Genomic DNA, 25,671 nt, shown 5'->3' with positions numbered 1-25,671 from the left:
CACACACACAGACACACACAGAAACACATACACACAGACACACACACACAGACACACACAGACACACACACAGACACACACACAGACACGCACACAGATACGCACACACACACAGACACACACAGACACACACAGACACACACACAGACACACACAGACACACACACAGACACACACACAGACAGACACACAGACACACACACACACAGACACACACACACAGACACACACACACACAGACACACACACAGACACACACACACAGACACAGACACACACACAGACACACACAGACACACACAGACACACACACAGACACACAGACACACAGAAACACACATAGACACACAGACACACAGACACACAGAAACACACATAGACACACAGACACACAGACATACACACAGACACACACACACAGACACACACACACACACAGACACACACACACACAGACACACACAGACACACACACAGACACACACACAGACACACACACAGACACACACACACAGACACACACACAGACACACACAGACACACACACACAGACACACAGACACACACACAGATACACACACACAGACACACACAGACACACACACAGACACACACACACAGACACACACACAGACACACACAGACACACACAGACACACACACAGACACACACACACAGACACACACACAGACACACACACACAGACACACACACACAGACACACACACAGACACACACACACACAGACACACACACAGACACACACAGACACACACAGACACACACACAGACACACACACACAGACACACACACAGACACAGACACACACAGACACACACAGACACACACACACACAGACACACACACACAGACACACACAGACACACACACATAGACACACACACAGACACACACACAGACACACACACACAGACACACACACACAGACACACACAGACACACACACCACAGACACACACAGACACAGACACACACACACAGACACACACACACACAGACACACACACACACACACAGACACACACACAGACACACACACACAGACACACACAGACACACACACAGACACACAGACACACACACAGAGACACAGACACACACAGACACACACACACAGTACACACACACACAGACACACACACACACACAGACACACACACAGACACAGACACACACACACAGACACACACACAGACACACACAGACACACACAGACACACACACACAGACACACACGCGCGTAGTCCAGCAGTGGACGCAGGCAATGGGGCCACTCACCCAGTGGTGAGCGCCAGCTTGATGAAGCCCTTGCGGCGCCGCACCTGCAGGGTGTGGGCCCCGGGGCGTGCGTCCAGAGCCTCCGGGGCGCCCCCCACGGCCAGCACCGCCACGTTGCCCCCCCCCTGGCGGCTCAGCACCGTCGTGGCACTGCGCATGTCCGAGGGCACCAAGCCTGGCACGGGGCGGGGGGGGCACAGGGGGCAGGGGCGTGGGGGGGGGCACAGGGTACGTGTGGCGTGGGTTCACTGTGTAGGTGAGTGGGTGAGTGAGTGACTGTGTGAGTGGGTGAGTGACTGTGTGAGTGGGTGAGTGGGTGAGTGAGTGCGTGGGTGACTGTGTGAGTGGGTGAGTGACTGTGTGAGTGGGTGAGTGACTGTGTGAGTGGGTGAGTGACTGTGTGAGTGACTGTGTGAGTGGGTGAGTGACTGTTTGAGTGGGTGAGTGGGTGAGTGGCTGTGTGAGTGGGTGAGTGACTGTGTGAGTGGGTGAGTGGCTGTGTGAGTGGGTGAGTGGCTGTGTGAGTGGGTGAGTGGCTGTGTGAGTGGGTGAGTGGCTGTGTGAGTGGGTGAGTGGCTGTGTGAGTGGGTGAGTGGCTGTGTGAGTGGGTGAGTGGCTGTGTGAGTGGGTGAGTGACTGTGTGAGTGGGTGAGTGGCTGTGTGAGTGGGTGAGTGACTGTGTGAGTGACTGTGTGAGTGGGTGAGTGACTGTGTGAGTGGGTGAGTGACTGTGTGAGTGGGTGAGTGGGTGAGTGGCTGTGTGAGTGGGTGAGTGACTGTGTGAGTGGGTGAGTGGCTGTGTGAGTGGGTGAGTGGCTGTGTGAGTGGGTGAGTGGCTGTGTGAGTGGGTGAGTGGCTGTGTGAGTGGGTGAGTGGCTGTGTGAGTGGGTGAGTGGCTGTGTGAGTGGGTGAGTGGCTGTGTGAGTGGGTGAGTGACTGTGTGAGTGGGTGAGTGGCTGTGTGAGTGGGTGAGTGACTGTGTGAGTGACTGTGTGAGTGGGTGAGTGACTGTGTTAGAGGGTGAGTGACTGTGTTAGAGGGTGAGTGGCTGTGTGAGTGGGTGAGTGACTGTGTGAGTGGGTGAGTGACTGTGTGAGTGGGTGAGTGGCTGTGTGAGTGGGTGAGTGGCTGTGTGAGTGGGTGAGTGACTGTGTGAGTGACTGTGTGAGTGGGTGAGTGACTGTGTGAGTGGGTGAGTGACTGTGTGAGTGGGTGAGTGAGTGACTGTGTGAGTGGGTGAGTGACTGTGTGAGTGGGTGATTGGGTGAGTGGCTGTGTGAGTGGGTGAGTGACTGTGTGAGTGGGTGAGTGACTGTGTGAGTGGGTGAGTGGGTGAGTGGCTGTGTGAGTGGGTGAGTGGCTGTGTGAGTGGGTGAGTGATTGTGTGAGTGGCTGTGTGAGTGGGTGAGTGACTGTGTGAGTGAGTGAGTGACTGTGTGAGTGGGTGAGTGACTGTGTGAGTGGGTGAGTGAGTGGCTGTGTGAGTGGGTGAGTGGCTGTGTGAGTGGGTGAGTGACTGTGTGAGTGACTGTGTGAGTGGGTGAGTGACTGTGTGAGTGGGTGAGTGGGTGAGTGACTGTGTGAGTGGGTGAGTGACTGTGTGAGTGGCTGTGTGAGTGGGTGAGTGGCTGTGTGAGTGGGTGAGTGGCTGTGTGAGTGGGTGAGTGGGTGAGTGACTGTGTGAGTGGGTGAGTGCCTGTGTGAGTGGGTGAGTGAGTGACTGTGTGAGTGGGTGAGTGACTGTGTGAGTGGGTGAGTGAGTGACTGTGTGAGTGGGTGAGTGACTGTGTGAGTGGCTGTGTGAGTGGGTGAGTGACTGTGTGAGTGAGTGAGTGACTGTGTGAGTGGGTGAGTGACTGTGTGAGTGGGTGAGTGGCTGTGTGAGTGGGTGAGTGGCTGTGTGAGTGGGTGAGTGACTGTGTGAGTGACTGTGTGAGTGGGTGAGTGACTGTGTGAGTGGGTGAGTGGGTGAGTGGGTGAGTGACTGTGTGAGTGGCTGTGTGAGTGGGTGAGTGGCTGTGTGAGTGGGTGAGTGGGTGAGTGACTGTGTGAGTGGGTGAGTGCCTGTGTGAGTGGGTGAGTGAGTGACTGTGTGAGTGGGTGAGTGACTGTGTGAGTGGGTGAGTGAGTGACTGTGTGAGTGGGTGAGTGACTGTGTGAGTGGGTGAGTGGGTGAGTGGCTGTGTGAGTGGGTGAGTGGGTGAGTGACTGTGTGAGTGGGTGAGTGACTGTGTGAGTGGGTGAGTGGGTGAGTGGCTGTGTGAGTGGGTGAGTGGCTGTGTGAGTGGGTGAGTGACTGTGTGAGTGGCTGTGTGAGTGGGTGAGTGACTGTGTGAGTGGGTGAGTGACTGTGTGAGTGGCTGTGTGAGTGACTGAGTGACTGTGTGAGTGGGTGAGTGACTGTGTGAGTGGGTGAGTGAGTGGCTGTGTGAGTGGGTGAGTGGCTGTGTGAGTGGGTGAGTGACTGTGTGAGTGACTGTGTGAGTGGGTGAGTGACTGTGTGAGTGGGTGAGTGACTGTGTGAGTGGGTGAGTGAGTGACTGTGTGAGTGGGTGAGTGACTGTGTGAGTGGGTGAGTGAGTGACTGTGTGAGTGGGTGAGTGACTGTGTGAGTGGGTGAGTGACTGTGTGAGTGGGTGAGTGAGTGACTGTGTGAGTGGGTGAGTGACTGTGTGAGTGGGTGAGTGGGTGAGTGGCTATGTGAGTGGGTGAGTGGCTATGTGAGTGGGTGAGTGACTGTGTGAGTGGTGGGTGAGTGACTGTGTGAGTGGGTGAGTGACTGTGTGAGTGGGTGAGTGACTGTGTAAGTGGGTGAGCGGTAGTGTGAGTGGGTAAGTGGGTGAGTGGCTGTCGTCATCATCATCGTCATCGTCGTCGTCATCGTCGCCATCATCGTCATCACCATCGTCATCACCATCGTCGTCATCATCTTCGTCATCATCATCGTCATCATCATCGTCATCATTATCGTCATCATCGTGTGGGAATTGATAGCAGCCAAATTCTCGAAACGCATCGAAATGCATAGACCCATAGAGACCCATAGAGACCCATAGAGACCCATAGAGACCCACAGAGACCCATAGAGACCCATAGAGACCCACAGAAACCCATAGAGACCCACAGAGACCCATAGAGACACATGCAGATGCAAAGAGACCCACAGAGACCCATAGAGACCCACAGAGACCCATAGAGACCCACAGAGACCGACAGAGACCCATAGAGAACCATAGAGACCCATAGAGACCCATAGAGACACATAGAGACCCACAGAGACCCACAGAGACCCAAAGAGACCCATAGAGACACATAGAGACACATAGAGACTCATAGAGACCCATAGAGACCCATAGAGACCCATAGAGACCCACAGAGACCCATAGAGACCCACGGAGACCCATAGAGACCCACAGAGACCCATAGAGACACACAGAGACCCACAGAGACCCACAGAGACCCATAGAGACCCACAGAGACCCATAGAGACCCATAGAGACCCATAGAGACCCATAGAGACACATAGAGACCCACAGAGACCCATAGAGACCCACAGAGACCCACAGAGACCCATAGAGACCCACAGAGACCCATAGAGATCCATAGAGACCCATAGAGACCAAGAGAGACCCATAGAGACCAAGAGAGACCCATAGAGACCCACAGAGACCCATAGAGACCCATAGAGACCCATAGAGACCCACAGAGACCCATAGAGACCCACAGAGACACATAGAGACCAAGAGAGACCAAGAGAGACCAAGAGAGACACATAGAGACACATACATACACATAGAGACACATGCAGATGCAAAGAGACCCATAGAGACCCATAGAGACCCACAGAGACCCCTAGAGACCCATAGAGACCCACAGAGACCACAGAGACCCATAGAGACCCATAGAGACCACAGAGACCCATAGAGACCCATAGAGACCACAGAGACCAAGAGAGACCAAGAGAGACCAAGAGAGACACATAGAGACCCATAGAGACCACGAGAGACCAAGAGAGACACATAGAGACACATACATACACATAGAGACACATAGAGACACATAGAGACACATGCAGATGCAAAGAGACCCATAGAGACCCATAGAGACCCACAGAGACCCACAGAGACCTATAGAGACCCACAGAGACCAAGAGAGACCAAGAGAGACACATAGAGACACATACATTCACATAGAGACACACACAGATGCAAAGAGACCCATAGAGACCCATAGAGACCCACAGAGACCCACAGAGACCTATAGAGACCCACAGAGACCAAGAGAGACCAAGAGAGACACATAGAGATGCATACATACACATAGAGACACAGAGACACATGCAGATGCAAAGAGACCCATAGAGACCCATAGAGACCCACAGAGACCCACAGAGACCTATAGAGACCCACAGAGACCAAGAGAGACCAAGAGAGACACATAGAGACACATACATACACATAGAGACACACACAGATGCAAAGAGACCAATAGAGACCCATAGAGACCGTGAGAGACACGTAGAGACACACAGAGACCCATACACTAAAATATTTTGTATTTGACCAGCTGAGGGCCACTGAGCTACTCTGTAGCTCTTTTTCAGAAGCGACCTGGACAGAGAGAGACGCAGACTCCAAATATACAGCAGCAGCAGCAGGCATCGTCAGGGTCAGGATCAAAGCCACGACCTCCTGTAGACCAGGCGAGGTAGTCAACATCTCATAGCCACCGTGATGATGATGATGAGAGAGAGACGCAGACTCCACATAGACCTCCTGTAGGCCAGGCGAGGTAGTCACCATCTCATAGCCACCGTGATAATAATGATGAGAGAGAGAGAGAGAGACGCAGACTCCAAATATACAGCAGCAGCAGCAGCAGGCGTCGTCAGGGTCGGGATCGAACCCACGACCTCCTGCGCACCAGGCGAGGTGGTCAACATCTCCTAACCACCGTGATGATGATGATGATGAGAGAGAGACGCAGACTCCACATAGACCTCCTGTAGACCAGGCGAGGTAGTTAACATCTCATAGCCACCGTGATGACGATGTGATGAGAGAGAGACGCAGACTCCACATAGACCTCCTGTAGACCAGGCGAGGTAGTTAACATCTCATAGCCACCGTGATGACGATAAGAGAGAGAGAGACGCAGACTCCAAATATACAGCAGCAGCAGCAGGCGTCGTCAGGGTCGTGATCAAAGCCACGACCTCCTACGCACCAGGCGAGGTAGTCAACATCTCCGCCCACCTCCAGCCATGATGTACTCTCGGAAGAAGGGGATGCGGAACCAGAAGGGCAGCATGAGGAGGTGGGGGCGCAGCCCCGGGAAGAGGACACGGAAGCCGGTGGCCTCCGTGCCAAAGTTGCCGAAACCCCCAGCCACGAGGACGCCGTGAGGGTGGAAGCCAAAGAGGTAGTTGTGGTCTGGGTCCAGCTCAGCCGTCTTCACCAGCTGTGGTGGTGGTGGCGGTGGTGATAATGGTGGTGGTGGTGGGGATGGTGATAATGGTGGTGGTGATTGTGATAATGGTGGTGGTGGTGGTGGGGATAATGGTGGTGGTGGTGGGGATAACGTTGGTGGTGGGGATGGTGAATAATGGTGGTGGTGGTGGTGATGATTATGATGGTGGTGGTGATAATGATGGTGGTGGTGATGATTATGATGGTGGTGGTGATAATGATGGTGGTGGTGGTGATAATGATGGTGGTGATAATGATGGTGGTGGTGGTGATAATGAAGGTGGGGTGGTGATGATTATGATGGTGGTGATGATTATGATGGTGGTGATGGTAGGAGGGGGCAGGGGGAGGAGTGTTAATGGAAGTGCCGGTTGTGTATGATGTGTCGTGTATATGATTGGCTATGTGAGTGGGTGAGTGAATGTGTGAGTGGGTGAGTGGCTGTGTGAGTGGGTGAGTGGCTGTGTGAGTGGGTGAGTGGCTGTGTGAGTGGGTGAGTGACTGTGTGAGTGGGTAAGTGACTGTGTGAGTGGGTGAGTGGCTGTGTGAGTGGGTGAGTGACTGTGTGAGTGACTGTGTGAGTGTGTGAGTGACTATGTGAGTGTGAGTGACTGTGTGAGTGTGTGCGTGACTATGTGAGTGTGTGAGTGACTATGTGAGTGTGTGAGTGACTATGTGACTGTGTGAGTGACTGTGTGACTATGTGAGTGACTGTGTGAGTCTGTGTGTGTGTGAGTGACTATGTGAGTGACTATGTGAGTGACTGTGTGACTATGTGAGTCTGTGTGTGTGTGTGAGTGACTATGTGAGTGACTGTGTGTGTGTGTGAGTGACTATGTGAGTGACTGTGTGAGTGTGTGAGTGACTGTGTGAGTCTGTGTGTGTATGCTGAACTTCTTACACCGGACGTAGCCAAGCACACGAACAAGAGGTGATGGCCGTGGCGAGGCCATCGTTGAGACACGCCTAGCTAATTATTTAATTATTAAATACCTTTGCAATGAAGATGCTTCATCACGTAAGTAGGCATTCTAACGCCTATTGTAAGGCAACAGACGTCTACATAAAATGTCCCCGCGTGTCCCCAGTGTGTCCCCACCGTGTCCCCAGCCTGTCCCAGCGTGTCCCCAGCGTGTCCCAGTGTCCCCCAGCGTGTCCCCAGTGTCCCAGCGTGTCCCCAGTGTCCCCATTGTCCACACGTGTCCCCAGTGTCCCCAGTGTCCCCAGTGTGTCCCCAGTGTGTCCCCAGTGTCCCCAGTGTCCCCACGTGTCCCCAGCGTGTCCCCAGTGTCCCCAGTGTCCCCAGTGTCCCCAGCGTGTCCCCAGTGTCCCCAGCGTGTCCCCAGTGTGTCCCCAGTGTCCCCAGTGTCCCCAGCGTGTCCCCAGCGTGTCCCCAGTGTCCCCAGTGCCCACACGTGTCCCCAGTGTCCCCAGTGTCCCCAGCGTGTCCCCAGTGTGTCCCCAATGTCCCCAGTGTCCCCACGTGTCCCCAGTGTGTCCCCAGTGTCCCCAGTGTCCCCAGTGTCCCCAGCGTGTCTCCACCGTGTTCCCAGTGTGTCCAGTGTCCCCAGTGTCCCCAGTGTGTCCCCAGTGTGTCCCCATTGTGTCCCCAGTGTCCCCACCGTGTCCCCAGCGTGTCCCCCAGTGTCTCCACCGTGTCCCCAGCGCGTGTCCCCGTACGTGTATGGGGAAGTAATCCCGGAAATGTCTCCAGAGGCACCAGGAGCGCACCCAGCGTGAGCGGCGTCCCCAGAGTGTCCCCAGTGTCCCCAGCGTGTCCAGTGTCCCCAGCGTGTCCCCAGTGTCCCCAGCGTGAGCGGCGTCCCCAGTGTCCCCAGTGTCCCCAGTGTGTCCCCCAGCCTGTCCCCCATGTGTCCTAGTGTGTCCCAGTGTGTCCCAGTGTGTCTCCACCGTGTCCCCAGTGTCCCCCCAGTGTGTCCCCAGTGTCCCCAGCGTGTGTCCCCATACGTGTATGGGGAAGTAATCCCGGAAATGTCTCCAGAGGCACCAGGAGCGCACCCAGCGTGAGCGGCGTCCCCACCGTGTCCCCCAGTGTCCCACCGTGTCCCCACCGTGTCCCCCAGTGTCCCACCGTGTCCCCAGTGTCCCCAGTGTGTCCCCAGCGTGTCCCCAGTGTCCCCACCGTGTCCCCAGTGTCCCCACCGTGTCCCCAGTGTCCCCAGTGTCTCCACCGCGTCCCCGTACGTGTATGGGGAAGTAATCCCGGAAATGTCTCCAGAGGCACCAGGAGCGCACCCAGCGTGAGCGGCGTCCCCAGCGTGTCCCCAGTGTCCCCAGCGTGTCCCCAGTGTCCCCAGCGTGTCCCCAGCGTGTCCCTCACGTGTCCTAGTGTGTCCCAGTGTGTCTCCACCGTGTCCCCAGTGTCCCCAGGGTGTCCACCGTGTCCCCCACGTGTCCCCAGTGTGTCCACCGTGTCCCCAGTGTGTCCACCGTGTCCCCCACGTGTCCCCAGTGTGTCCACCGTGTCCCCAGCGTGTCCCCCAGTGTCCCACCGTGTCCCCAGTGTGTCCACCGTGTCCCCCACGTGTCCCCAGTGTGTCTCCCCAGTGTCTCCAGCGTGTCCCCAGCGTGTGTCCCCGTACGTGAATGGGGAAGTAATCCCGGAAATGTCTCCAGAGGCACCAGGAGCGCACCCAGCGTGAGCGGCGTCCCCCGCTCTGCGGCGTCTCCCAGTCGAGGTAGAGCCACAGCAGGTAGGCGAGCGCCAGGAGCCGCAGCGGAGGCAGCAGCAGCGGCAGCAGCAGCAAGGCGGCCAGGCACACCTGGCCTGGGGTACGGAGAGACACGTGGGGGGGGGGGACACGTGGGGGACACGCTGGGACACGCTGGGACACACTGGGATATACTGGGACATACTGGGACACGTGGGACACGTGGGACACGGTGGGGACACGGTGGGGACACGTGGGGACACGTGGGGACACGCTGGGACATGCTGGGACATGCTGGGACATACTGGGACACGTGGGACACGGTGGGGGACACACTGGGACATACTGGGACACGTGGGACACGGTGGGGACACGGTGGGGACACGTGGGGACACGGTGGGGACACGCTGGGGACATGTGGGGACACGCTGGGGACACAGGGGAGATACTCGGGGACACGCTGGTGGGGGGTGGAGGGGGGTGGGGGGGGGTCACGGGGGACTGAAGGGGGGGGGGGGGTGGAGGGACGGTGACAGGAATTTTGTGTTTCTCTGCTTTCTAGGTGATTACGCAATCCACTGTCTCCAGCGAACACAACGCAGAGGGGTGGAGGAGTGGTGGAGTGGTGGTGGAGTGGTGGAGTGGTGTAAGAGTGGTGGAGGAGTGGTGGAGGAGTGGTGGAGTGGTGGAGGAGTGGTGGTGGAGTGGTAGTGGAGTGGTGGAGGAGTGGTGGAGGAGTGGTGGAGGAGTGGTGGAGGAGTGGTGGATGAGTGGTGGTGGAGTGGTGGTGGAGTGGTGGTGGAGTGGTGGAGGAGTGGTGGAGGTGGAGTGGTGGAGGAGTGGTGGTGGAGTGGTAGAGTGGTGGAGGAGTGGTGGATGAGTGGTGGTGGAGTGGTGGAGGAGTGGTGGAGGTGGAGTGGTGGAGGTGGAGTGGTGGAGTGGTGGATGAGTGGTGGATGAGTGGTGGAGTGGTGGTGGAGTGGTGGAGGAGTGGTGGAGGAGTGGTGGAGGAGTGGTGGTGGAGTGGTGAAGGAGTGGTGGTGGAGTGGTGGTGGCTTGTGACATTGCAGGTGCACTTTGAGGCCACTAAACTAAAATCTAAACTATTTTGTATTTTACCAGGGAGTACGGCTCCACTGAGATATGGAGCTCTTTACAGAAGCCACCTGGACATCACAAATGATAGCCCAGCGAAGTGGCTCATCATCGTCATCATCGTCATCGTCGTCATCATCATCACCGTCTTCATCGTCATCGTTGTCATCGTCATCATCGTCATCGTCTTCATCGTCATCGTCTTCATCGTCTTCATCGTCATCATCGTCATCATCGTCATCATCGTCACCATCATCGTCATCGTCGTCATCGTCGTCATCGTCGTCATCATCGTCATCGTCATCCTCATCGTCATCGTCATCATCGTCGTCGTCATCATCGTCATCATCGTCATCGTCATCATCGTCATCATCGTCATCATCGTCGTCATCCTCATCGTCGTCATCATCATCGTCATCCTCATCATCGTCATCATCATCGTCATCCTCATCGTCGTCACCATCATCGTCATCGTCGTCATCATCGTCATCATCATCGTCATCCTCATCGTCATCATCGTCATCATCCTCATCGTCGTCACCATCATCGTCATCATCGTCATCATCACGTGGAAATGAATAGCGGCAGGCAAATCCTGCGAGAACGCGTGACGTTAATTCTAAATGTGGAGCAAAATAAGCGGAGCACACGGAGACAAATCCACGTGACCACGGTGAGAGAGAGAGAGAGAGACACAACACTCCAAATATACAGCAGGGGATCGAACCCACGACCTCCTGTGTACCAGGTGAGGGAGATAGCTTCACATCGACAGCACGGTGCCCCATCCACTCACTCGTTCAACAATTCACTGACCTACCGTCTCATCCACTAACCCACTCACCATTCCACAACCACCCACTCATTCGTTCACTCACCCACCCTCTCACTCACACACTCACCCTCTCATCCACCCACCCACCCATGCATTTACTCACCCAGCCACCTAGCCACCCACCCAGCCAGCCACCCAGCCAGCCAGCCACTCACTCACCCTCTCACTCACCCACCCACCCTCTCACCCACCCACCCTCTCATTTACCCACCCACCCTCTCACTCACCTACCCACTTCACCCACCCACCCTCTCACTCACCCTCTCACTCACCCTCTCACTCACCCTTTCACTCACTCACCCACTCACCCACCCACACACTCACCCACCCACCCACTCACCCACGCACCCACCTCACTCACCCATCCTCTCACTCACCCACCCACCCTCTCACCCACCCACTCACCCACCCACTCACCCACACACTCACCCACCCACCCACTCACCCACCCACTCACCCACCCACTCACCCACCCACTCACCCACTCACCCACCCACTCACCCTCTCACCCACCCACTCACCCACTCACCCACCCTCTCACCCACCCTTTCACCCACTCACCCACTCACCCACCCTCTCACCCACCCTTTCACCCACTCACTCACTCACCCACCCACTCACCCACCCTCTCACCCACCCACCCACCCACTCACCCACCCACTCACCCACCCACCCTCTCACCCACCCACCCACCGAGTGCCAGGAACGAGAAGACCCACTGCAGCACGGCGAAGGTCTGAAGGCGGCGCGCCAGCGGCACCACGAGTGGCGCAAACTTCACCTTCATGTCTCCTGCAGGGAGACCAGCAGCAGCAGCAGCACGGGGTCAAGGTCACTCAAGGCAAGGTCGCGCTCCGTCACACGCCAAGTAAACGGCGATGCCTCGCTGTGACCTCCCCACACAGCCACTCACTCACTCACACAGTCACTCAGTCACTCGCGTAGTCACTCACCCACTCCCACAGCCACTCACCCACTCACACAGTCACTCACTCACTCACACAGTCACTCAGTCACTCACGTAGTCACTCAGTCACTCGCGTGGTCACTCAGTCACTCGCGTGGTCACTCAGTCACTCAGTCACTCACACAGTCACTCAGTCACTCACTCACTCATACAGTCACTCAGTCACTCGCGTAGTCACTCACTCACTTACACAGTCACTCACGTAGTCACTCACCCACTCACACAGCCACTCACCCACTCACAGTCACTCAGTCACTCACCCACACACACAGCCACTCAGTCACTCACACAGTCACTCAGTCACTCACACAGTCACTCACCCACTCACACAGCCACTCACCCACTCACACAGTCACTCAGTCACTCACCCACACACACAGCCACTCAGTCACTCACACAGCGACTCACTCACTCACACAGTCACTCAGTCACTCGCGTAGTCACTCACTCACTCACACAGTCACTCAGTCACTCACGTAGTCACTCACCCACTCACACAGCCACTCACCCACTCACACAGTCACTCAGTCACTCACCCACACACACAGCCACTCACTCACACAGTCACTCAGTCACTCACGTAGTCACTCACCCACCCACTCACATAGTCACTCACCCACTCACAGTCACTCAGTCACTCACACAGTCACTCACCCACTCACACAGTCACTCACACAGTCACTCTCTCACACAGTCACTCACCCACTCACACAGTCACTCACATAGTCACTCACTCTCACAGTCACTCACCCACTCACTCACTCACACAGTCACTCACACAGCCACGCAGCCACCCACATACAGTGAGGGAAAAAAGTATTTGATCCCCTGCTGATTTTGTACGTTTGTCCACTGACAAAGAAATGAACAGTCTATAATTTTAATGGTAGGTTTATTTGAACAGTGACAAACAGAATAACAACAAAAAAAATCCAGAAAAACGCATGTCAAAATGTTATAAATTGATTTGCATTTTAATGAGGGAAATAAGTATTTTACCCCTCTGCAAAACATGACTTAGTACTTGGTGGCAAAACCCTTGTTGGCAATCACAGAGGTCAGACGTTTCTTGTAGTTGGCCACCAGGTTTGCACACATCTCAGGAGGGATTTTGTCCCACTCCTCTTTGCAGATCTTCTCCAAGTCATTAAGGTTTCGAGGCTGACGTTTGGCAACTCGAACCTTCAGCTCCCTCCACAGATTTTCTATGGGATTAAGGTCTGGAGACTGGCTAGGCCACTCCATGACCTTAATGTGCTTCTTCTTGAGCCACTCCTTTGTTGCCTTGGCCGTGTGTTTTGGGTCATTGTCATGCTGGAATACCCATCCACGACCCATTTTCAATGCCCTGGCTGAGGGAAGGAGGTTTTCACCCAAGATTTGACGGTACATGGCCCCGTCCATCGCCCCTTTGATGCGGTGAAGTTGTCCTGTCCCCTTAGCAGAAAAACAAACCCAAAGCATAATGTTTCCACCGCCATATTTGACGGTGGGGATGGTGTTCTTGGGGTCATAGGCAGCATTCCTCCTCCAAACACGGCGAGTTGGGTTGATGCCAAAGAGCTCCATTTTGGTCTCATCTGACCACAACACTTTCACTCAGTTGTCCTCTGAATCATTCAGATGTTCATTGGCAAACTTCAGACGGGCATGTATATGTGCTTTCTTGAGCAGGGGGACCTTGCGGGCGCTGCAGGATTTCAGTCCTTCACGGCATAGTGTGTTACCAATTGTTTTCTTGGTGACTATGGTCCCAGCTGTCTTGAGATCATTGACAAGATCCTCCCGTGTAGTTCTGGGCTGATTCCTCACCGTTCTCATGATCATTGCAACTCCACAAGGTGAGATCTTGCATGGAGCCGCAGACCGAGGGAGATTGACAGTTCTTTTGTGTTTCTTCCATTTGCGAATAATCGCACCAACTGTTGTCACCTTCTCACCAAGCTGCTTGGCAATGGTCTTGTAGCCCATTCCAGCCTTGTGTAGGTCTACAATCTTGTCCCTGACATCCTTGGAGAGCTCTTTGGTCTTGGCCATGGTGGAGAGTTTGGAATTTGATTGATTGCTTCTGTGGACAGGTGTCTTTTATACAGGTAACAAGCTGAGATTAGGACCACTCCCTTTAAGAGTGTGCTCCTAATCTCAGCTTGTTACCTGTATAAAAGACACCTGGGAGCCAGAAATCTTTCTGATTGAGAGGGGGTCAAATACTTATTTCCCTCATTAAAATGCAAATCAATTTGTAACATTTTTGACATGCGTTTTTCTGGATTATGTCTCTCACTGTTCAAATAAACCTACCATTATAATTAGAGACTGATCATTTCTTTGTCAGTGGGCAAACATACCAAATCAGTAAGGGATCAAATACTTTTTACCCTCACTGTATGTGTTTGAAAAATTTGTGAAATAATGTGGGAGCCAGAGAACATCCCTGTCACATCCCAAGGTGTACAGGGAATGGCTCTGACTCCCGGCGACGTAGATTAACCCGGGCCCGCTCACCATCATGAAGGTCCTTAATGATCGTGAGCAGAGAGTCAGGGACTCTGAAAGCACGAAGAACAACCCAGGCCTACTGATGGCATCATAGGCCTTGACCAGGTCAATAAAGCAGAGATGTAGGTCTTGTTGAAATGCCCTACACCTCTGCTGTAGCAGACGGACAGAAAATATGGCATCTGTGCAGGACCGCCCTTTCCTGAAACCGCATTGGGGCTCCGCAAGCCTCTCCTCAGCTTGCCTGGCGAGGCGATGTTGAATGATACTTGTAGTAAAATCTTGACTTCAAGCTTTCGTGACTGCAGTAATTCATATTCTTTGGGTCTTTCGTTAAAGTCACTGAGATAGGTTCAAAGAAAATAACCAAAAATAACAACAAAAACTACGACGTTTCTAGGAATAGGTTTTACCCCTTTAACTGGCACAAAAACTGACACCTTTATTCAAGGCATCATGTTTGCAATAACCACAACACAAGCAGTCAAAATGCAAACAAAAAAGACAACTCTGATAATAATATGCACTGTCCTTGAGTTTGATTGGTCCACACCCGAGACGGCTTTCTTTAGACCCTAGTCTCCACTGGTGTTGGACCAGAAGACACTTGTGTTGTGGTTATTGCAAACATGATGCCTTGAATAAAGGTGTCAGTTTTTGTGCCTAGTTAAAAGGGTAAAACCTATTCCTATATCTTGTTTCTGGCAAAGGAGGTCTCATAATACGACGTTTCTATCGCAATACAAGCGATTGATCACATAGTCGTAGTTTGTTGTTGTTATTGTTACTTTTGGTGATTTTCTTTGAACCTTTCGACGCGACTTTACCGATAGACCCAGGAATATCCTTGCAGTTGTTACAGTCTGTGTGGTCCCCCTGCTTAAAAGAGTGGGACCGCCAGGGCATCCTTCAAATCCTACGGGGACCCATCCAGTGTTCCAGACTGTTGTTATGATCTCACATAGGGCAGTCTGCACACAGGCACCACCATCCCTCAGCACTTCGCTTGGGAGATCATCTCTGCCCGCTGCCTTTCCTGGTCTCAGACTCTGGATCGCCTTCAGTACTTCCTCAACAGATGGCACCTCAGCCAGCCACTCACAGGGGGTGACTCCTTCCAATAATTGAGGCACCGCAGCCTCAGCAGGGTCATCCTCACTTTGTGCCACGATGTTTTCCATGCTGAGGGATTTTCCATCCCCCAAGACCTCACAGAAATGCTCGGCAAATCTGCAAACCTGTTCCTGGCGGTCAAAGATCTCTCTCTCACACACAGTCACTAATGCATAGTCACACACACACACACAGTCACACTCACCCACTGTCACATTCACACACACACAAAGACCCTCTGTATAGCCTTAACAGATTGTTGGGGCAAGTGCTGTAGGTGGAGCAAGTGCTGTTTGCTCAGAAAATCTGCAAACCTATTCCTGGGGGGTCAAAGATCACACACACACAGTCACTCACACAGACAAAACCTAAGATCCCCCGTATAGCCTTAACAGATTGTAGGGGCAAGTGCTGTTAGCGAGTAGCACCTGTGAAGGTAGACACAAAGGTCCCCCGTGTAGCCTCTAGTAGGCTGTAGGGGCAAGTGCTGTGAATAGCGAGTAGCAGCAGCACCTGTGAAGGTAGACACAGACAAAGGTCTCCCGTGTAGCCTCTAACAGACTGTAGGGGCAAGTGCTGTTAGTAGCGAGTAGCAGCAGCACCTATGAAGGTAGACACAGACAAAGGTCTCCCGTATAGGCTTAACAGACTGTAGGGGCAAGTGCTGTGAGTAGCGAGTAGCACCACCAATGAAGGCCAGAACGACCGAGGAGAGACCCAGGACTGGTTCAGATAATGGTCACTGTCGGTGGTGGTCGTTAGCGGGAATCGAACTCGGGTCGCCGGGTTCGTAGCGCAGCGTAGCGCTAACCACTACACTACCGCTCCCCACTCTCAACCACACACAAGTCACTCACACACACACAGTTACACTCACACAGTCACACACAGTCACTCACACACACACACAGTTACACACACACAGTTACACACACACACAGTTACACACACACACAGTCACTCACTGCCACTCACTCACACACACGCTGTCACTCACACACACACGCAGTCACTCACACACACACAGTCACTCACACATACAGTCACTCACACACACACACTCACACACAGTCACTCACTGTCACTCACTCACACACACGCTGTCACTCACACACACACGCAGTCACTCACACACACTCACACACAGTCACTTACTGTCACTCACTCACACACAGTCACTCACTGTCACTCACACACAGTCACTCACTGTCACTCACTCACACACAGTCACTCACACACACAGTCACACACACAGTCACTCACACACACACTGTCACTCACTCACACACAGTCACACACACACACACAGTCACACACACACACACAGTTACACACTGTCACTCACTCACACACAGTCACTCACACACACAGTCACTCACACACACAGTCACTCACACACACACAGTCACTCACACACACAGCCACTCACTGTCACTCACTCACACACAGTCACTCACTGTCACTCACACACACACAGTCACTCACTGTCACTCACTCACACACACGCAGTTACACACACATACAGTCACACACAGTCACTCACTGTCACTCACTCACACACACACAGTCACACAGTCACACAGTCACTCACTGTCACTCACTCACACACACACACGGTCACTCACTGTCACTCACTCACACGCAGTTACACACACACAGTCACACACAGTCACTCACTGTCACTCACTCACTCACAGAGTCACTCACACACAGTAACACACACTCACTGTCACTCACTGTCACTCACTGTCACTCACTCACACACAGCCACTCACTGTCACTCACTCACAGTCACTCACTGTCACTCACACAGTCACTCACACACAGTCAATCACTGTCACTCACTCACACACAGTCACTCACTGTCACTCACTGTCACTCACACAGTCACTCACACACACAGTCAATCACTGTCACTCACTCACACACAGTCACTCACTGTCACTCACTGTCACTCACACACACAGTCACACACTCACACACACACAGTTACACACACACTCAGTCACTCACTGTCACTCACTCACACACAGTCACACACACAGTCACACAGTAACACACACACACAGTCACACAGTAACACACACTCACTGTCACTCAAACACACTGTCACTCACTCACACAGTCACACACACAGTCACACAGTAACACACAGTCACTGTCACTCACTGTCACTCACTGTCACTCACACACACACAGTCACTGTCACTCACACACAGTCACACACACACTCACTGTCACTCACACACACAGTCACACGCACTCACTGTCACTCACTCACACAGTCACTCACACACAGCGTACACACACACACACTTACTCACTGTCACTCACTCACACACAGTCACACACACACAGTAACACACACACAGTCACTCACAGTCACTCACTGTCACTCACTGTCACTCACACTAACACACACACACACAGTCACTCACACTCACTGTCACTCACACAGTCACACACTGTCACTCACTCACACAGTCACTCACTGTCACTCACTGTCACTCACACAGTCACACACTGTCACTCACTCACACAGTCACTCACAGTCACTCACTGTAACTCACTGTCACTCACTGTCACTCACACAGTCACACACTGTCACTCACTCACACAGTCACTCACAGTCACTCACTGTCACTCACTGTCACTCACACAGTCACACACTGTCACTCACTCACACAGTCACTCACAGTCACTCACTGTCACTCCCAGGATGTCACTCTCACAGCGACTCGCATTCCCGAAATAATCACGACCCCAATCGGCCCCCTCCCAGTGTCCCCGTGGCACAGTCTGGAGTGAAGGTCACACGCACAGTCCACAACCTCCACCACCACCACCACAACCTCCATCACAACCTCCACCACCACAACAACCACCACCACCACCACCACAACCACCACCACCACCACAACCACCACCTCCACCACAACCACCACCTCCACAACAACCTCCACCACAACCACCACAACAACCACCACCACAACCTCCACCACAACCTCCACAACAACCTCCACCACCACCACAACCTCCACCACAACAACCACCACCACCACAACAACCTCCACCACCACCACAACAACCACCACCACCACCACCACAACAACCTCCACCACCACCACCACAACAACCACCACCACCACGTGTTTCCACTGTCTCACACACAGAGTCCACACCACTACCACCACAACAACCACCACCACAACCACCACCACTCCGCACGTGGTTCCCACCGTCTCACACGCACGTGCGTGGCGGTGTCTTTCACAACGCCGACGGCAACTTTGGCCCCCACCAACAAGCACGTGCAGACGACAGCGAGATCATTGTCCCACTAAACCCCCTCGTTGGCATGTCGCGATGGGTTTTATTTGCTGTGATTATCGCTTCGTGCGACGAGCCCAGATGCCCCCCCCCCCTCGTTCGTCCCTCAACTGCGGGGGTTAATTCACGGCCTGCCCCCCCCACGCCCCCAACTCTCTCGTGGGTTCTTGAAAAACAATTTTAAAAAGCTAGAATGCTGATAAATCCGATGAGCTACAAAGCTAAATAACGAAGATTGTGACTCAGTGGTCCTTCCGCCTGGGGGTGCGTCACTCACACCCTGGGGGTGCCCTGGGGGCACGTCACTCACGCCCTGGGGGTGCCCTGGGGGCGCGTCACTCACGCCCTGGGGGCGCGTCACTCACACCCTGGGGGTGCCCTGGGGGCACGTCACTCACACCCTGGGGGCGCGTCACTCACACCCTGGGGGTGCCCTGGGGGCGCGTCACTCACACCCTGGGGGTGCCCTGGGGGCGCGTCACTCACACCCCTGGGGGTGCCCTGGGGGCGCGTCACTCACGCCCTGGGGGTGCCCTGGGGGCACGTCACTCACGCCCTGGGGGTGCCCTGGGGGCGCGTCACTCACACCCCTGGGGGCGCGTCACTCACACCCTGGTGGTGCCCTGGGGGCGCGTCACTCACACCCCTGGGGGTGCCCTGGGGGCGCGTCACTCACACCTTGGGGGTGCCCTGGGGGCGCGTCACTCACACCCTGTGGGTGCCCTGGGGGCATGTCACTCACACCCCTGTGGGTGCCCTGGGGGCGCGTCACTCACACCCCTGGGGGTGCCCTGGGGGCGCGTCACTCACACCCTGGGGGCGCGTCACTCACACCTTGGGGGTGCCCTGGGGGCGCGTCACTCACACCCTGTGGGTGCCCTGGGGGCCCGTCACTCACACCCTGGGGGTGCGAGATAGGCCCGATTTCTTTGCAAGGCAAATAATCGAAAACGCAAATTAACCATGTGCACGTAAGTACGACTACTTTTTCTTTTAATATTCTTTGGTTCTTTCGGTAAAGTCACCGCGTAGAAGGGAAACAATAAAATAATACAAATTTTAAAACAATAAAATTCTCACGAATTTACAAAACCAAAGTTTAGTTTATTTTTTTTTTGCGATTTGCTTATTAACCTTTCATCTACTTTGCACTTCGATCGTGTTGGTGTTGTTGCGACAATCTGACCCCGTGCCCCTACTGAAACATCTGTGACTAATCCAGCCTCATCGCTCATCGGATTTCATGGGGATCGATGAAAACGATTTGGATTCCGATGTTTGGTTTTTAAAAGGCTGTCAATTCTAACGAGGTTTGTTTTACAGTCGAGTTTTGCGTTACTACTTAACATAACTGTTTATGTATTTATGTCTGCCCGTGTATTGTTGTTGAATTGGAGTGTTTGTGTGTGTGTGTGTGGGGCTGTGTATACACGTGTGTCAGAGTGTGTGTGTGTGGCAACTCTGTCGTGGACAGTGCTGTGGGGGGAGATCCAATTTTGATTGGCTCCTCCCCTCATGGCATATGTGTCCACCACAGGTGCTAAACAGGGGCTCTGGACGGGTGCGAGGGGCTGGTAATCCCTCCACCTTCAATTAATTACCACGAAACCACAAATTAAACTGAAATATGTAACTAATAAGCTTGTGCCGGAGGCCCCGGGGGGCCAGGCGTCTATGATGTCTCCTGGCCAAACCCCAATTGGCGGAGCCAGGAGATTGAATACGTACCCTCGGGGCTACTCCAGAAACAACGAAAAGCCACTACGGGTGGCCACGTGGAATGTTCGAACGCTCAATGCAGAGGAGAGGCTGCCACTCCTCTGTCGGGAGCTGGACCGGTACCGCCTGGATCTATGCGGCATTCAGGAGGTCCGGTGGACCGGCTCTGGCTCCTGCCACCATGAGGGGTGGACAGTCCTCTACTCGGGGCAGCAGACTGCCAAACAACAGGGTGTGGGTCTTCTTTTGAACAAAAGAATGAAGGGGGCGTGGGAGCGTGGCGGTGAGGTGTGGGAAGCTGTAAGCCCCAGGCTACTTTGGGCTCGCCTTCCCATCAACCGGAGGCGAGGAATGGTGGTCGTGGTTACTTATGCCCCCACCGAAGATGAACATCCGTGGAGGGATGCAGGCAAAGCCGATGAGTCAGATGCCTTCTATGACCTCCTGTCACAGGTGCTGGCTAAAGTGGCCCCTCGGGATAGAGTCATCATGTTGGGTGACTTCAATGCCCGAGTTGGTCATGATACTGGCACCTGGTCTGGAGTGATTGGAGGGCATGGGCCAGATCAGCTCAATAACAACGGTAGGAGGCTGCTAGATTTTTGTGCAGCCCATGGGCTTGTAATTACCAACACGCTGTTCCGGCATCGGCGCATCCACACAACATCATGGATGCATGCCGGGTCCAAGCAAGAACATCTGCTGGACTACATAGTGACGGACCAGCGAATGCGAGCCCATGTCCTTGACACCAGGACCTACCGTGGAGCTGATCTGCCCTCTGACCATCGACTAGTCATCTGTAAGATGCGCCTGCCATTCTTCCACTCCGGTGGTGGGTGTACACCCAGGACCCCATTCCAACATAAAGTGGCCTGGTCTCAGTTATCTGATGAAAGTTGCAAGCGAGAATTTCATCATCGCTTGCGGCTGGGATTGGCATCGTCCCCGACTCCTCCTGATGTCGAGGGTAAATGGGCGAGGTTTAGGACTGTGACTCATGCAGCTGCAATGGCTGCTTTGGGTACGCGGTCCAGACCTCCCCAGAGACCCTGGCTGACAGAGGAGGTGTTCAGGATGGTTGAGAAAAAGCGACAGGCGCACTGTCATCGGCTACAGAATCCCACGTCAGAGAATGAGGAGGCTTACCGCAGCCTTCGCTCGGAGGTTCGGAGAGCCATGAGGCGCTGCAAGGATGGGTGGTGGCCGCGGGTTGCTGAGGAGATGGAGTCTGCCTCAGTGGCCCGTGATCACAAATCTCTATTTAACTCCATCAAAAAAGTAACCTGCAGCACCACACCTATTACCATCATTAGGGGAAAAAACGGTGATCCAATCTCCGACCCCCAGGAACAGGTTCGCAGATTTGCTGAGCACTTCTGTGAGGTTCTGGAGGAGGGAAAATCCCTCAGCCAGGAAAATATCGTGGCACAAAGTGAGGATGACACTGCTGAGGCTGCGGTGCCTCAAATATTGGAAGAAGTCACCCCCTGTGAGTGGCTGGCTGAGGTGCCATCTGCTGAGGAAGTATTGAAGGCGATCCGGAGTCTGAGACCAGGAAAGGCAGCGGGCAGAGATGATCTCCCAAGCGAAATGCTGAGGGAGGGTGGCGTTTGTGCACAGACTGCACTATATGACATCATAACAACAGTCTGGACCACTGGACAGGTTCCGCAGGATTGGAAGGATGCCCTGGTGGTCCCCCTTTTTAAGAAGGGGGACCGCACAGACTGTAACAACTACAGGGGCATCTCACTCCTCAGTGTGCCGGGAAAGGTCCTGGCAAGGATTATTCAGCATCGCCTTGCCAGGCACGCTGAGGAGAGGCTTGCGGAGCCCCAATGCGGTTTCAGGAAAGGGCAGTCCTGCACAGATGCCATATTTTCTGTCCGTCTGCTACAGCAGAGGTGTAGGGAATTCCAACAAGACCTACATCTCTGCTTTATTGACCTGGTCAAGGCCTATGATACCATCAGTAGGCCTGGGCTCTGGGTCGTTCTTCGTGCTTTTGGAGTACCTGACCCTCTGCTCACGATCATTAAGGATCTTCATGATGGTGAGCGGGCCCGGGTAAAACTACGTGGCCGGGAGTCAGAGCCATTCCCTGTACACCTTGGGGTGCGACAGAGATGTCCTCTGGCTCCCACATTATTTAACATCTATATTGACCACGTAGTTCGTGAAGCCTTCAATAGCTGTACCGGGGGAATCTCCATATGGTACAGATATAATGGGAGGCTAATCGATGCCCGGGTGCGGTCAAGGGATGGCTCCCTATTGCTCAACCACGTTATGTATGCTGATGATTTGGTAATAGCTGCTCAGTCAGAGGAGGAGTTGGAGACGCTGCTGCTGAGACTGGAGCGTGCCACTAAGAGGTGGGGCCTTCCCATCAGCCCCACCAAAACTAAGCACCTGCCTGGGTATTTTGTACCATCGGACACTCCACCCCCACAACTCCCAATCGGTGATGGGGCAGTTGTGGAGAGAGTGGAGAGTTTCCCATACCTGGGCAGTGTGCTTATGACTGGCTCCAGTTTAACAGCAGAGGTCTCACTCCGAATCAGTCGAGTGGCAATATTTTTTCATCGGTTGCGTAACGCTGTGTGGAAGCTACCTGGTCTGTCGCTCCGCACTAAGCTTCAGGTCTTCTCGGCCACGGTCATTCCCTCCCTTCTCTACGCTTGCGAAACGTGGACCCCCCTAATGGAACATCTTCGCCGGTTAGAAACATTTAGGCTGGCCTGCCTACGATCCATCCTGGGTTTAACCAGACTGGATTGTGTGAGGAGCTCACAAATCCTTGAAAGATCTGGGCAGGGTCCCATCGGTGAGCTCCTCCGGCAGGCAAGGCTGCGATGGCTGGGTCATGTAGCCCGCATGCCCAGCCACCGCATGCCGAAACAGCTTTTGTTTGGCCGGATTGAGGGGGCTAAGCGGGCGCGGCACGGGCTAGAGAAGAGATGGAGTGATGTGGTACAGGAGGACGTGGAGCTGAGTGGACTTGCCGATGACTGGTACCAGCGGTGTCAAGATCGGCCTCTGTGGAGGAGGCTCGTGAAGGATGCTACTGGGCAGTTGGAGGCAGTCGCCCTCCGACAACAACGGAGGGCGGAGGAGCGACGCTCACAACAACGAGCGGAGCGCCGGGTGGCTAAAGCACAGCAGGTTGGCACAGTAGGGGGCACAGGTGGTGCATCGGCCAGTCATCTCAGTCAGTCGACCCGTGGCACCTGGGTCTGCCCCGTGACCTCCTGCCAGCGGGCGTTCGACACTTCACGTGGCCTCAGGGTGCACATAGCCTGGCACAAGCGTCGTGTAGACGTCCCCGCCACTTAGTGGCGAATGGCAGTTGTTGTTGTTGTTGTGTGTGTTGAGTGTGTGTATGTGTGTGTGTTGAGTGTATGTGTATGTATCTGTATGTATGTATGTGTGTATCTGTGTGAGTCTGAGTGAGTGTGTGAATCTGAGTGTATGTATGTGTGAGTGAGTCTGAGTGAGTGTGAGTGTATGTACGTGTATGTGAGTGAGTCTGAGTGTGTGTGTGTTGAGTGTATGTATGTGTGTATGTATGTGTGTGTGTATGTGTGTATGTGTGTCTGTGTGTACATGTGTGTCTGTGTGTATGTGTGTGAGTCTGAGTGTGTGAATCTGTGTGTTGAGTGTGTGTATGTGTGTAAGTGTGTGAGTGTATGTGTGTCTGTGTGTATGTGTGAGTCTGTGTGTATGTGTGTCTGTATGTGTGTGAGTCTGAGTGAGTGTGTATGTGTGTATGAGTCTGAGTGAGTGTGTATTGAGTGTGTATGTGTGTATGTGTGTGAGTCTGAGTGTGTGAATCTGTGTGTGTGAGTGTGTGTGTTGAGTGTGTGTATGTGTGTGTATGTGTGAGTGTGTGTGTTGAGTGTGTGTATGTGTGTGTTGAGTGTGTTGAGTGTGTGTATGTATGTGTGTGTGAGCGAGTGTGTGAGTCTGAGTGTGTGTGTGTTGAGTGTATGTATGTGTGTGAGTCTGAGTGTATGTGTGTTGAGTGTGTGTATGTTGAGTGTGTGTATGTGTGTGTGTATGTATGTGTGTCTGAGTGAGTGTGTGTTGAGTGTATGTATGTATGAGTGTATGTATGTGTGTTGAGTGTGTGTGTGTTGAGTGTGTGTATGTGTGAGTGAGTGTGTGTGTTGAGTGTATGTGTGTTGAGTGTATGTGTGTGTTGAGTGTGTGTGTGTTGAGTGTATGTGTGTTGAGTGTATGTGTGTTGAGTGTGTGTATGTGTGTATGTGTGTGTCTGAGTGAGTTTCTCACCTCGCGTCTGTGGCCGTCTCCGTGCGCGTGCGCCCAGGAAGCGCGCGGGGGCAGCGAATTTAAACCCCTGGGGGCGGGGCTGCCTGCGTGACGTCACGAAACGGGGACCTCCCCCCTGCGTGACGTTACGCGGCGGGGACCCCCCCACCCCGCGTAATGGGCGGAGATCTCGGGTGACGAGTGACGTCATATCCCACGCACCATGAAGACGTCATAAAAAGGCAGCAACGCACGTGTATAAATGACGTGCCAGTTTAACACGTAAGTAGCAGGCTTTCGCGACCAATATTATTAATAATAATAAAGGTTTGTGGTGTTAAGATCGCGTTATTTATAAATGTGTCGTAAGCCTCCACCACCCTACACGGCCAATCAG

The 25,671-nt window shown here is 53.8% G+C and overlaps 1 protein-coding gene across 2 annotated transcripts in view; it reads right to left on the bottom strand.

The window, feature by feature from the left end:
* The window catches only part of LOC116956785 (2-acylglycerol O-acyltransferase 2-A-like), a 45,148-nt gene extending 19,752 nt beyond the window's left edge, over positions 1–25,396 (bottom strand). The window contains exons 1-5 of one of the 2 annotated variants that reach the window (XM_032978610.2): positions 25,296–25,396; positions 12,065–12,163; positions 9,373–9,557; positions 6,557–6,761; positions 1,302–1,476 (exon numbers count right to left, since the gene is read on the bottom strand). In XM_032978610.2, coding sequence (XP_032834501.1) covers positions 1,302–1,476; positions 6,557–6,761; positions 9,373–9,557; positions 12,065–12,158 — 659 coding nt within the window. In that variant the 5' untranslated portion in view covers positions 12,159–12,163; positions 25,296–25,396. The remainder of the gene's footprint in view (positions 1–1,301; positions 1,477–6,556; positions 6,762–9,372; positions 9,558–12,064; positions 12,164–25,295) is intronic. The other variant, XM_076054685.1, reaches the window with a different exon arrangement.
* Between the last annotated feature and the right edge of the window lie 275 nt (positions 25,397–25,671).

The sequence above is a fragment of the Petromyzon marinus genome, chromosome 67 (genome assembly GCF_048934315.1).
Source record: "Petromyzon marinus isolate PM22_M1 ecotype Great Lakes invasive population chromosome 67, UKy_Petmar_22M1.pri1.0, whole genome shotgun sequence".
NCBI classification, from domain to species: domain Eukaryota; kingdom Metazoa; phylum Chordata; class Hyperoartia; order Petromyzontiformes; family Petromyzontidae; genus Petromyzon; species Petromyzon marinus.
Note: the sequence above shows the minus strand (reverse complement) of the source record. Positions and strands in the feature narration are given on the sequence as shown.